Below are 14017 nucleotides of genomic sequence, written 5' to 3' on the forward strand. Positions count from 1 at the left end.
ACCCTGGCACCTGCCTCTTCAGCACACTCTGGGAGGAGGAAAGATGCTTTTACAGGCTTTAGCCAACAACAGAGCTACGCAGCTGGGCTGTCAGAGTTCGTTCGGGCCTTGGGTATGCCCAGCCCCAGCTCCCTTGTTTAATCCACAGAGAAACTGAAGCCCAGAAAGGGGAGGTAGCTTACCCAAGGCCCCACAGCCGACTAGCGTGTGCCCGGAGGAAACCAAGAGAGAGCTCTCTACCGGCCCCGAGCCACCGCCCTCACTCTTTTTTTCTTTTTTTTTATAAATTTATTTATTTTATTTATTTATTTTTGGCTGTGTTGGGTCTTCGTTGCTGCGCGTGGGCTTTCTCTAGTTGCGGCGAGCGGGGGTTACTTTTCGTTGCAGTGCGCGGGCTTCTCATTGCAGTGGCTTCTCTTGTTGCAGAGCACAGGCTCTAGGTGCGTGGGCTTCAGTAGTTGTGGCACGCGGGCTCAGTAGTTGTGACTCATGGGCTCTAGAGCACAAGCTCAGTAGCTGTGGTGCACGGGCTTAGTTGCTCCGCGGCATGTGGGATCTTCCCGGACCAGGGCTCGAACCCGTGTCCCCTGCATTGGCAGGCAGATTCTCAACCACTGCGCCGCCAGGGAAGCCCCATCCTCACTCTTCCCTCCACCCCGCCTCACACTTCCTCTTGGCCCAGTGCCCACTGGAGACAAGTCACTGAGGGTCTCTGAGCCAAGTCTTCTACTCAAGCAAAATCAAAACTGTCGGGGATCTGCAGAGACCCCTGCCTGGTGACTCTGGGCCCGGGGAGACCCTTCGTGCCCCCTCTCTGGCCCCTCCTGGTTTCCTTTCCTCGCCTCACACAAGCACGTGGCCGGTACCTTGCTTTGTCGTCCTGGCCCTTTCTGGGTGCTCTGGGGCCACTGACTGCTGAGCTCCGGGCGGGCGCTCGTCGGTCGAGAGGGTTCAGGCTTCTCCGGAGCAAGGATGGAGACCCGGGAGCCCTCGACAGCAGGAAACACGGGATTTGTCGCGCTGCAGGGCTCTGTGACAGCCGCCTCCGACAGTATTGTGACTTACGTGGGTGGTGAGCGAAACGACGGAATTAGTAAAAGAATAAACTGTCCCCGCCCGCACGGTGGTGAAGGTGGGAGCCTCTTGCATGGACGGCCACTCCGGGCTCTTTCTGGGGCCTCTGGGCTCAAAAGGTGGTGAGGAAAGGAGTGGGGGAGTGGGGGAGTGGCTGGAGGTGAAGGAGGGTCGCTGGGCTCTGCCAGAGGGCAGGGAGGTTTGTGTGCAGGGTCCTTAGTCCTCTGCGGTTTCAGCCCCGTGCCAGCCTCACACAGGACCGGGCCTTCAGAGGCCAAGGCCCCTGGCAGTCCATCTAGGGCAGGGTTACTGGCTTTCAGAGTCCGCAGAACCCGCCTGGTATGACCTGTGAGCCGTGAGCGGAGACCTGGCATGTGTGGGGAGCGGGGGTGGGCCCACAGTGCCCTCCCGGGCTGGACCTTGAAGGTCACGTCCTTGAGCAGAGGAGAGGGATAGAAATGAGTCAGACTCCCAGAGACGTGGGGCTCCGTGTCCACACAGAATGATCATCCACAGACGCTGGTTGTCCTGTGGTGACACAGACTCCCAAGGGTCTCCTGCTAAATGTTGTTCGGGAAGGGGACCCCTGGCTAGAGCCGGAGATCACTTTGTCAGAGAGAAGTTTGTGTTTGTAACTGGCTCTTATTATAATGGTATTAGACTTGCGTGTACAAGGAGCCCAAACTGTGTTGAATTTTAGAATTTAGAGAAGACTTGGACGCTACCCTTGGGATCTAATAGGGTCAGGAGAGATTTTTTTTTTTTTCTTTTTGGGAGTTGTTGAGAGAGAGGGGGTGTGTGTGTGTGATGCTTAGTCCTGCCTGTCCCAGGTCCTTTAGCCTGGACTTCTAGGTGGATCTATTCTGTACCGTCTTAGTTTATGCAGCAGTCACCCCTGCTGGTGACACACCTCCGTGCCGATCGACCCCAGGACAACACAGAGCCCACTGGCCCTGCCACCCCCCACCTGGTGACGCTCCCAAGCCTTTCTTCTCTGGGCTGGAGCGTTGTGCTTTTTCTCCCATTCACGAGCTGCTTCTTTCAAGCTCTGAAATGCCGGGACTTGAAAATCTTCCTCTTGAGCCACTTCCTTTCCTCCTGTTGGTTCCCACCTGGTGCAGCCACTCAGAGCAGGAGCCAGTCTCGAGGCTGGACACAGATGCAGTCCTCTGGAGGCCCTGCCCCGGGCTAAACTGAACATGGGCTCCAAAACGCAGTGCAAGTAATTAAGAGTTCACCAGGCAGTTACAGCGGTTCACCTAACTGTCAGCCAGTAATTAAAGCTGTACAGAACTTGGGGAAATTTGACTGCTGAGTCCCTCCTCCTTCCTGCAGGCCCCTGAATCTCTTGGGGTCCTTATCCTCCCGCCCATTACGTCAGGTTTCAGATCACAGGCCGAAGAAGGGCCCTGAGGCCCAGCCCTTCCCACGACCGAGACGGGCTCGCAGGGACTGGGGATGAAGAAGTACCAGCGCTGCAGTGCAGGGGGAGGTGGGCCTGGTGACCCCTCCGCGTGTGAGTGAATCCCAGCGGAGAAGGTGGGGTCCACCTGAGCTGCACCTGCGGGAGTGGCACTGCCACCTGCAGGTGTCTGGGTGCGCCCACCTTCCGCCCCGCCCCCGCTGTACCTTCGGACAAATAAGAGCTGCCTCACGCAGAGACCCTCCTGGGCACCAAGCACCGGAGTCAGCTCTTTAATTCTCCCGACAGTCCCACTGGGCGGGTACGCTATTCTCTCCCTTTAATAGAGCGGACAACTCAGAGGAGTGGTGAGATGCCTCGCTCCAGGTCAGATGTGCTGGGAGGGCATGGCAGCACCTGCCCTTGGCCTTGCTGCCTCAAGCTCTGTGTTCCCTCTACCGCACCACCCGACGGCACGCCCCGCCTCTGGGTCTTGGCCGTGCACGGTCTTGCCCTCCGGAAGCCTGTTTCCCTGGTTCTGACTTCAGAGAAGAAGGGACCCTGTTTGCCGTCAGCCTCCCAGGGTGCCGCCCCGTCTCCAGCTCCAGTGACCCCTGTGCCCTGGTCTTTTCCTTCCACACCTGCGGCAGGGGACACGTCCACACAACTCTCTCCGTGCACACGTCTTTGGGACGGCAGAGCGGAGTGTGCGTGATTCTGATGTGAGGGTTTCCACAGACTGCCAGCTGCACCCTGGGGAGGTGTGTGTCTGGAGGCGTGTGTGCGTGTTTGAGGCCCCGTGTTGTCGTGGAAAGGACAGAGCTTTGGAGTCACACAGACGTGGGAAGTGCCTAGTCGTGAGCCCACCACGTGGTGCACACTCAGTGAGTGGGTGTCGTGTGCATTTGCACGAGTGTATGTGTGTGCACACTTGCGCACCTGATGTCAGGTTTCCTTGGTGGCCCGTCCTTACCCCAAGGACTCCTGATGGAGACAGCCGGCTGTCTGTGGTCTCCTGTGAGAAACGCCGCCCCCGCGCGCGTGCTGGGAGGATGCTGTTTGTGGCGACTGTGCGTTACCGTGGTGACGGCTGGGTTGCGGGGGACTCTTGGCGTCTTCTGAGCTCAGGGACCACACACATCCTCCCGGCTGCTCCATTTGCAGGGTGAGGCTTGGAGCAGCAGTCCGGACAACTCGTGCTCCCCGCCCCACCTCCTCGTCACCCCGTGACTGCTGGGATCCCTACCCTGCCTCCCCCCAGCCCTGCTTCTCACACCCACGTACATGCACGCGCACACACACAGGCACACGTGCACACTCAGGCATGCACCACGCCCTCCTCTTGCTGCTGGGCCCTGTCCCGCAGGAGCTGAGAAGCCAGGCCCCCAGAGGAAGGCTGTGAGGTGTGTCCTGATCAGGGCCTCCAGCCCAGGGGAGAGGTGTGCTCTGTGGCCACAGCGAGGACCCTGGCGGGAGCTGAGTCACACTGGAGAGGCCCTTTTCCTCATTTGCACGAAGGTACCGCATAGACTGGGAGTGCCCTGAGTGCGTCCCTGTCCCACACCGGGGGCCGGAGAGGAGCTCCCGGGCCCCCCCCCCACCACCGCCGCTCTATTTCCTCCAGCCTCTCCCCCATACCCAGACCTGACATTTGACAGATGCATGGAGGCATCATGACTCAGCCAACGAACCATTGTCACAAAGTCACGTGTGCCCCAGATTACCTCCCCGCCCCATCTCTGATCCCTGGGAAGATGGTGGGAAAGGGGTGAAGCTTGTTATGGGTTGGGGGTCAGAGGTGGGTAGGGTGGGGGGATGAATGCCTTTGCAACTGCAACTTATTCCTATTTTAAAGCTAAAAATTTAAAGACTTGCTTCTGGGGTCAGGGGTGTGAATGTCAAATTGCCCTCCTCCCCCCTCCCCCCAACGCCCGGCCCAGGCCACAGGGTCTGCAGCTCCTTGAGCCACAGAGGCCTTCCCTTACATGCAGCTCAGTCCTCTCGTCCTGGGACTCCCGCTGCACCCCCAGAGATGGGCCTGTCGCCTGAGGATGTGGACACAGCCAGACTCTCAGCACCAGCTGCACCTGAGCTGAGCCTTTGATGAGCAGGGCGGCATGCCCGAGATGGCCACCAGGGGACGCTGCTGGGGCTCGGAGGGCGCTGTGGGGTGGCACCTCTGCAGACTATCCAGGCCTTGGGGCAGAGAGCAGAGCCAGGCCCCCTAGCTCTGTCCCCAACTCTGTCCCAGCCCTGTCCCCAGCCCTGTCCCAGCTCTGTCCCCAGCTTTGTCCCTAGCTCTGTCCCCGCCTTCCCCCCTGCGTGCCCCCCACCTACACCCGGGGCGGCAGCCTGATGCCACATGTTCTTCATTGATACGTTTCTGCACCTCCAGCCAATCGTCCCCCTGCCCCCATCCCTGACCTCAGCCTCCCGTTCCTCCTGTGACCGTGTTGGGCTGACTCAGGTCCAAGGACTCTTGTGGCTCTGATTTGGGGCAAGTCTAGGAGACTTTGGGGGTAGTCCTGCCCCACTCTACCGGCATGGAATGAGAAGGCTGCTCTGTGAGTTAAGCATTTTTCCCTTTAAAAAAAAAAAAAAAAAAAAAAGACGTCTTCCTAATGGGACACGTATCCATCCATCCTTTTTCTATGTGTTTTTATTGTGGGCTCATCCATCCATCCATCCCAGAGGCGGTCACCGAGCACCTACTCCGTGCCACCACTGGCTTGGTGCCGGCGGTGCCGAGATGCCCTGTGATCGGTGGAAAGAAGTGTGAGCTTCTTCCTGGACTTGACTGTGCCCTGTGCTCCATGTGAGGCGTGGGACTCTGTCTCCGAGGCTCAGTTTCTCCTCCGTGAAATGGGGCAGCAGCATAAAGCTCCCCCACGTGCTGGAGGCTCCACCTCGCTGATGCCTGCTGGGGTTGGCACACACGGTCTCCGAGTCACCCCTGGTCCCCTCCTCTCGAGGACCGCTCAGCCCTCGGAGTCGTGTGCACCTCTTCCCTCACCTCTGCCAAACCCATGGAAAGCATCGCCCTGGCCCAGAAGCCCCCATCTTGGTCCCCATAGAGGCCTTTTAGGACCAAGCTTTAAAAATATACGTACACAGACAGGATCCCTGTGTATTCTCCACACCAAGCCGTCATTACAGCCACAGAGCAGCTCACACGTGACCCTTGCCAGGATAAACAGGCGCTGGCGCCCCCAGGCGTGCCGCGCGGAGACCTGCCCTCCTCCCTGCCAGCTGCCCCCAGGCCCCCAGGGAAGGGAGGTGGCTGGGCTGGGCGTGGAGCCGGTTCTCTGGAAAGGTGCCTCCGAGGCTCTAGGAAGGCTCCCTGCAGCCCTCACCCCGCTGACCGGACGGGCAGGGCAGCCGCCTGCCAGCCGGCCGGACTTAGTCTTGGGGAAAAGTGCCTCCTGAAGGGACTCAGAGACGTCCCCTGCGGCAGCTGATAGAGCTGCACACTCCTGCTGGGTCTGGGTGGGGGAGGGCCCATGGGCTCTGGGGCGAGGACCCCCAAGGGTCCGGATCAGGGGGCCGGTAGCCTGCGGGGTGAGAGCTCTGGGGTTTTCTCCGTTGCTTTGCTGTCATCTCCGTGGGTCTGTGACTCTCCCACGGGTTGTGCCTTTTTTTTTTTTTTTTAATAAATTTATTTATTTATTTATGTATTTATGGCTGTGTTGGGTCTTCGTTTCTGTGCGAGGGCTTTCTCCAGTTGTGGCGAGCGGGGACCACTCTTCATCGCGGTGCGCGGGCCTCTCACTGTCGCGGCCTTTCCCGTTGCGGAGCACAGGCTCCAGACGCGCAGGCTCAGCAGTTGTGGCTCACGGGCCTAGTTGCTCCGCGGCATGTGGGATCTTCCCAGACCAGGGCTCGAACCCGTGTCCCCTGCATCGGCAGGCGGACTCCCAACCACTGCGCCACCAGGGAAGCCCCGGGTTGTGCCTTTGATGGACGCAATGGGGGATCTGCCTGCATTCAGTGACTGTGGGTCCCAGGTCCCGGATAAGCCGTGGAGCAGGATGGACTCTGGTGTCTGCTGCATCGACGCTCCCTGGATGGATCGGTGGAGGGAAGGGGAAAGTCCCTGAGCCTCTTCATGCTCGGCACCCTCAGGCTTTCGGATGCTTCCGCCCTGGGAAGGCGATGGGGCACATTTCTGTCTGCCGTGGTGGAGTCTCCTCTGTCCAGGCTGAAGTCCTGCCTGGAAACCAAGGCTGGGTTCCATGACCCAGATCGTGCGGGGTCTGCAGTGGGGCTGCACCCACACACCCTCACCTGGGCTCACACCGCTGGCCTGGGGTCTGGATGCCCTGTACTCAGCCCGTGCCCCGGAAGATGGCTGCTCACCGCCCCCGCCCGCCGGCGTTTCGGGGGCTCTGGACAAACTGTCCCCTGGACCCCAGCGGCAGACGCTCCCAGCCTGGGGCTGGCTCACACCAGCTCCCAGAGCCAACCCTCAGCCCCTCCCCCTGACTCTGGGGTCAGCGACATCACGTTGGCAGCCTCACAGCGGGGCATTTATACCCCGGAAACTGGCCAGCACTACCCATTTGGGCATCCCCACCTCCGAGAGCCAGTTGTTAAACATCTACCAACACACCTCCAGAGACGGGGTTTCAGGCAGACCTTCCGGCTGACCCTGACCGTGGGGGCCTGGGCCGGGGCCTCTGCTGGGAGAAGCGGGGCCCCCCAAAGTGACGCCAGGCTGGGGTGGTCTCGCGGGGCTCTGGGAGGGCACTGAAGGCCGGTGCCTGCAGCCCCCGTCCAGGGCCGGGACGTCGGGACTCCAGGGCATGTCCAGGGCCCTTAGGAAGGCCTGAGAGGCAGACCCTCGTGCCCCCGGGACCGGTCCCCTGGGGATATGGTCACCTGCCACCTCCCGGCCCAGCAGTGAGTCCTCTACGCTCATCCATCCAGCTTCTCTTCTCCTCACGCTAGATCCGGAGTCCCAGAGAAAGAGGACGGTGCAGAATGTCCTGGATCTACGACAGAACCTGGAGGAGACCATGTCCAGCCTGCGAGGGTCCCAGGTGACACACAGGTGAGAGCCAGCTGCCCCCTTTCTCCCACTGTTGGGGGGCAAGGCCTGCGACCTTGGCTCGAGCGTGCGAGGTCGGTGGGCGTCCGAGCAGTGCGCGCTCAGCCCCCGGGGCCACGTCCACGTGTCCACAGGAGGAGCGTGGCCTTGCCGGGTGTCTGCTCCTGCTGGAGACTTAGGTTTCGTTTCATTAACTTGGAGCATCGCTGGAAGGGGGATGGGAAGCAGGAGCCACCACGAGGCTCAGGCTGTGATCTCCCACGTCCATGTCCCTGCCGGCTGCCCGTCTCCTTGTGGTCACAGGGGTTATTAACCACCCTTCTCTGCCTGTTCTGAAGCTTCCATGTGCCCTTCCCGACACCCAGCATGCTTCCTGCCCTTCAGCCGGTGGCCAGCACGGTGGCCCAGGTTCCATGCCACGCAGACCCTCTCCACCTGCCCCCCGCGAGCCTCGCAGCCCCCACCAGGACCCCTCCCGCAGCATCTCCCTGCCCGGTGCCCTGGCCTCAGGCTCTGCCATGACTCAGAATTTCCCGCACCGGCTCCTTGGGCTGCCTGGATGAGCTCATGCTGTCAGCTCCAAGGGGGACAGAGGGCCGGGCTACACCCTGGGGGGTAGAGAGCAAACAGCCAGGATTGAGAAATCCTGGGGGGTGTGGAGCAGGAAGGTGGAGAAGGGGCCTGGAAGCCAGTTCCTCCCCATCTCCTGGGGTTGAAAAATGAGAGCAAAGTTGGGATCTAGGGGCAGTGCGAAAAGGGCCTTTCTTAGCCCAAGTGCGTGGCCAAGTTATATGAAGACCAACTTTACATACCTCCAGTGACAGAGAACTCATTACCTCCCAGCCATCCCTTCCTTGCGGGGTTGCTGTGACTATGAAGTGGAGCTGAAGTCTGGCCTCAGTGGCTCCCACCCATCGGCTCCCGTTCCCCTGCTGAGACGCCCTTCTCCTTCCTTCCCACACTCTTTCCCCAGCCCCAGCCCATCTGGACACGCAGCCCTTTGCTCCCAGACATCTAAAATATTTTACGTGATGAAGCAAAGCCTCTTCTCTCTGGGGTTACCTCTGCTCGGGCCAGCAGGACCCCGACTAGTGATGAAAGGGATGTGATCAGGGAGGGCTGAGAAAAAAAGTGGATGGTGGGGCTCCGGGAGGCCCTGGGACTCAGGTCCCTCTACATCTGGGTCCAGCCTCCAGCCCTCCCAGCCCTGGGCAGAACCCAAGTGGGACAGGGGTCTGGCTTGGCTTGGCTCACCATTTTAAGGACCCAGTGGATGAAATGTTGAACGTCCTCCTTCCCCCCAGACAGGGAAGTTGTTGGAACAGTGCTCAGCACCAAATCACCCGCCAGCCCCATCCCAAAGAAGGCAGCAAGAGCTCCTCCGTTCCTGAGAGGGTCACACCCCAGATGACTCAGCCACAGGGAAAGGGCACCCGCAGCAGCCCCGGCCCCCTGTTCCCCTGCCTCTGAGCCCCCAGCCCCCCAGCCTCCTGGTGCCCCGACCTCTGAGCCCCCAGCCCCCCAAGTTAAGGCACCTTGACCCCCAGGCAGGCTCTGCTGCTTTCTGCTTGGGGGCAGAGTGGGAAGAGGGAGACCAGAAGCCTTTTGCATAAAGTTGACTGGTGTGTGGGCAGCGCCTCGGGCCTCTGGCTTCTCTCTCCCTTTATGGGAAAAGAACCAAGAGCCCTGAAGCTGGTTTTTCTGTTTACTGTGGACCCAGAGCCACTTCCTGTCTTAGGCTTTGGTTTATATTATTCCTGGTTCACACTTTGGTAGCCAAAACAATGATTCCCTGAATTTTTACGGCTCTTTTACTTATTAAAGTGCTTTCCATCAATCAGCCCTTCCCTCGGCCCTGGGAGTGGACGGGATGTGTACACACGCCCTGAGTTAGAGAAGGTGCAGCGGGAGGCTCCGGAGAAGGGGTCACGTGCCAGAGTCGCACGAGCCGATCAGGGTGGCTTCTGCGTCCAGCGAGCTGAGAGCCCGGCCGGCTGAGTGCAGGACAAACACAGGCTCTGTCCTGGAGGAGCTTACAGTCCAGTGAGTGTGTCCAGCAAGGTTATTTTCACCCTGCAGCTCACAGGCTGCCTCTAGATTCAGTTCCTTTTCCGCAACCTGTCTTCCTATCCTACTTCCTCTATTTCCCTGGCTTGTTCCCCCGCAAGGAGAGAGTCTGGGTCGGAGGGCTGCGGCCGGAGAGGAAGTGAAACTCCCCCCTCAACCCGCTCCAGGCCCACCATGCCCTCCACCCCAAAAAAAGTCCTCCCCAGAGAGAAGCAAGACTGAAGGGCGGAATCCAGGACTGGAAATCAAGGACCCAAGTTTGAGCTAGAATTTCCGCCACCGACTCAGAGGTGTCTGGAGGTGTGTTTGGGGATAGGGGGGAGCAGTGAGGTCGAGGCCGCGAGCCGGGAACAGAACCGAGGGACCTGGCGCTCGGCACACCCACACGCGATGCTAGTTTTGCTACAAAACGGGCTCCCCTGAAGCTCTCCATCGTCCCGTCACCAGGGCCGTCATTGTCCTCTTCCTTCTGCTTCTCGTCTCCTTGTCACGGTCAGCTCGTTTTTACTAAGCCCCTACTTGCTGCACAAGGCCCGGTACTGGGTCTCACTTCAAGAACTCGCCTGCACGTCCGTCCTGGGCTCACCCCCGCCCATGCGGTCTTGAGTGCCAAGCACCCGCCAGGGCGTGCAGAGGGCAACCCGCCGTGGTGAGCGAGGCAGGCCACACACAAACCGCCCCCCCCCCCCCCCCCGCCGAGGACCACAAGCGCCCAGGGAACTGCCGTTCTCCCTGAGGTCCGAGTCCCTAGAAAGGGAAAGTACCCAGGGTACCACACACAGGACAGACAGGAAGCCCCAAGGGGAGAAGCTGGGTGTGGACCAGGCCAGGAAGCCTGGTCACTGATTTCCCTGTCCATCCCGGTCCCCTGCTCACCCACAGGACTTCTACAGGGACCACCGTCAGGGTCAAGGCCCATACAGCTCCCTCCAGTTTTTGATCAAAAAATAAAACCTTGTTTTCTCAGGATTGACAGAGACAATCTTGGAGGATTTTGTTATTTTCAAGGAACTTTACAAAAACAAGAATAGAAAAATCAGTGTCTCACTCCATCTGACCCCCTAGAGTGACTAAGAAATGGATGTGTTTGCAGATTAAAGATTCCTGAGCTCTGTAACTCAGCTTTCCTTTGCCGCCCAGCTTTCTTGGCCCACAGATCCCATCTCATTTATTCAACCCTGTCTGGCTCTACTTAGGCCAAGCCACTGAGACCCCACCTGTGGGTGATTTGGGCTGGCACCACCGCTAGGCTGGGGGTGGGGGGGATTGTGGGTCTCTGCCTGTCCAAGCAGCCACCTTGCTTCCCTGGCCTGGCCGAGCAGGGCCTGAGGCTTCACCCGCTTCGTCCATTTTCCCACGTTCTCCCCTCTGTCCAGCTAAGGCCGCTCTGTCCTCTGGTGAGGTTCTGCTGCTTCTCCCGATGCCCATGCCTTGGCTGGGGCTAGTCTTTCGGGGACCTGCTGCACATCTCAGGTTCCCAGAGGTTTTCCTACACGCTCCACACCCCACTCCTGACTTTGCTGTCTCTGGTTTGGGAAGCAACTAGCCCTGAGTTCACTAACAGAAAAGAGGTGCTGGACTCCCCCGAACAAAATGAATGATCGAGGCCTTCCACTCTCAGGTGACTCTCCCAGGTCTCGTGGGCCCCTTCCCGTTCATTGCACACCTTCTGTATACCAGGCACTGTGTTAGGTCTTTACAACTCTATATGTGATAAAGTAGCTATTATAGTTTTATCCCCATTTGACAGATGAGGAGATGGAGGCTTGGCAAGGTTGATGACTTGCCCCGGCCCCCTGACTAATAAATAGTAGAAAAGGATTCAAACCCAGGTCATATTATAAAATCTGTGCCCTTACCGTGTACGGGATTCCCTCCCTAGCGCTCACCGGCCTCTTCCTTTGACAACCTGAGCTGACACACCTCAGGGCAACATACGCCCTAAGAGGCCTCCTGGAGGCCCAGGAGCTCGGGCAGGGGGGCAGAGGCGGGAGGGCGGGAGAGTGGAGGGAGGCATTACAGCCGCCCGAGGACGGGCCTCAGAGCGCTGGACTGGAGAGTAACCAGTGCCCTTCCGCCCGCCCAGCGCCCTGGAGATGACGTGCTACGACAGCGACGACGCCAACCCCCGCAGCGTGTCCAGCCTGTCCAACCGCTCGTCGCCCCTCTCCTGGCGCTACGGCCAGTCCAGCCCGCGGCTGCAGGCCGGGGACGCGCCGTCGGTGGGCGGCAGCTGCCGCTCGGAGGGGCCACCCTCCTGGTACATGCACGGAGAGCGCGCGCACTACGCGCACACCATGCCCATGCGCTCCCCCAGCAAGCTTGGCCACATCTCACGCCTGGAGCTGGTCGAGTCGCTGGACTCGGACGACGTGGACCTCAAGTCCGGCTACATGAGCGACAGCGACCTCATGGGCAAGACGATGACGGAGGACGACGACATCACCACCGGGTAGGAGCGGCCCGTGGGCAGCTGGGGGGAGGACAGTCCAGCGCGCGGACGCCAGAAGGGCGGATGGACCCCAGGGAGGGCGAGGGGACCACGGACAGCGCAGCGCGTGGCTCCCATAAGGGTGGATGGACTTCGCCCCGGGGAAGGAAGCTGTGCTGGGACAAGGAGCCAGTGGGGGCCTCGTGTGGGCGGTAGCGAGGCTGCTGAGGTTGAGCGGGGTGTGGGGGGGCGACGTCTGAGGAGCTGATTGGTCAGCGAAGGTGCCCCCTCATTGGCCCCTGCGGCTGTCATTCTGTGGCAGCCCCGCCCTCCACCTGGTCTCCGCCCCCGACCCGCTGGTGGTCTCGGCCGTGGAGGATCCTTGTGCTGCACACGTGCACGTGGGACGGCCTGACCTCCCTATTTGAGAGTCAGGGTGACAGGGCCGCTTTCCCTCGAGGGACTACTGAGAAGAGAGGCCGAGGGCGTGTGTTGGGAGCGCTGGAGAGCGGAGCGCAGGACTAGCTCTGCTTCCAACGCCGGGTCCGGACCCCTGTCCCCACCCCACCCTGGCCCCCTTTCTCCTCCTCTGGTTTCTTCCTTTGCAAACCTCTGCCAGCGCTGCAACTTCCGAGTCTGACCCAGACTCGGAACGCTTCCGTCAAATCCTTCTTTCCCATCTTCCTCTTCTCATCTTTTTCTGTCCCATAGACAGGGTTGGGTTTTTGGAGCAGCTTGCAGGGGCTTGGGTTTGGGGAGCAGCTTGCGGGGGTGGAGCAGCTTGCGGGGGGTGGGCAGTCTGGGACATGAGGGGAGAGGACAGGAAGAAAGAATTGCTAGGGACTTCAGGGTCCAAGAGCTGAGACCAGAGCACTGCACAGCTCTGGAAGCTCTCAGGCGTCTCCGGCTGGCTCTACCTCCACTCGCCCTTCTTGGTTTGCTGGGCCCTCCCAGGGACTACACGGGTAGCCACAGTGCCCCTCCCCACCCCCCTCGGAACTACCTCTCCCCAGTAAACAGCTCGAACTGGAAGGGAGTGGAAGGTAGCTGAGCTCCAGGCTGTCCACTTCTGCCCACCCCAGGGATGTACTGGGAGGACCGGACCTGGCAGGGCCTGTTCCGATGACAGGCTGCTTTGGAGCAAAACAACTGACTCATGAATGGGGTTGTTTACTTCTTGTAAGTCCCAGGGGCCGGCCCACCTCTTGCTCAGATCCGCCAGCATGGGGCTGGGGCCGGAGACAGTTGTCCAGCTCCTCGTGGGTGCAGAGGCTGTGCTAGGTGGAGGAGAGCCTGGCGTCTGGTGCTGCTCTGCACAGCCTCTGCCCCAGGAAGCCCTTCTCCTCCTCTGAGGAAGTGTTGGGTCCCTGCCCTCTGACATCGCCCAGGTGGACAGGGCAGAGAGCTCCCACGTCCAGGACTCTGCCTTTGGAGAGACCCCAGTCTGAAGCAGGTGGTGGGACCTCTGGCACCTAACCGGCTGTGAGCTTGGGCAAGTCACTTAAGCTCTCTAGGCTTCGGTTTGTCTATCTGCCCAGTGCAGATAACAGTAGAACTTATCTCAGGGTGATGATAAGGGTTAAATGCATTAATTACATAAAGTGCTTGGGATAATTCCTGGCTCTTTGTAAATGCTCAATCCTTGTTAGTTTATTTTTATTGCTATTATTACTGTTACTATTGTTAAAATCACCCTCTAAAGGAGGGGGGGGGGGTGACTCCTGCCCTCTGAGGGTCCCAGGCTTGCCCTCAGGGACTGGGCAGTGCAGCAGAGCCCCATCAGAATCGGCAGCAAGGACAGATGTAGCAGCAGCTGGCCAATCCTGGGGACATAGATTCAGGGGTGTGTGGGTATGGAGTGCTGGGTGGGGGAGCCAGGAAAGACGCCCTTTACCCAGCCTCTAGCACCTTTTCTTTGTCCTCTTCCCTCTGGACAGTGTGTGTGCTCCTGAATCAGTGCAAAAGCAGAGTTCACTAGACTGGCATGGATGGGACC

At 59.9% G+C, this 14017-nt stretch overlaps 1 protein-coding gene across 6 annotated transcripts in view; it reads left to right on the plus strand.

Annotated features, from left to right (window-relative positions):
* The window catches only part of NAV1 (neuron navigator 1), a 212991-nt gene that overhangs the window by 120588 nt on the left and 78386 nt on the right, over window positions 1-14017 (plus strand). For all 6 annotated transcript variants that reach the window (XM_068541883.1, XM_068541882.1, XM_068541885.1 and 3 more), the window contains 2 exons: window positions 7424-7526; window positions 11677-12042. In XM_068541883.1, coding sequence (XP_068397984.1) covers window positions 7424-7526; window positions 11677-12042 — 469 coding nt within the window. The remainder of the gene's footprint in view (window positions 1-7423; window positions 7527-11676; window positions 12043-14017) is intronic.

This window comes from Eschrichtius robustus, chromosome 3, assembly GCF_028021215.1.
Source record: "Eschrichtius robustus isolate mEscRob2 chromosome 3, mEscRob2.pri, whole genome shotgun sequence".
Taxonomy (NCBI): Eukaryota; Metazoa; Chordata; class Mammalia; order Artiodactyla; family Eschrichtiidae; genus Eschrichtius; species Eschrichtius robustus.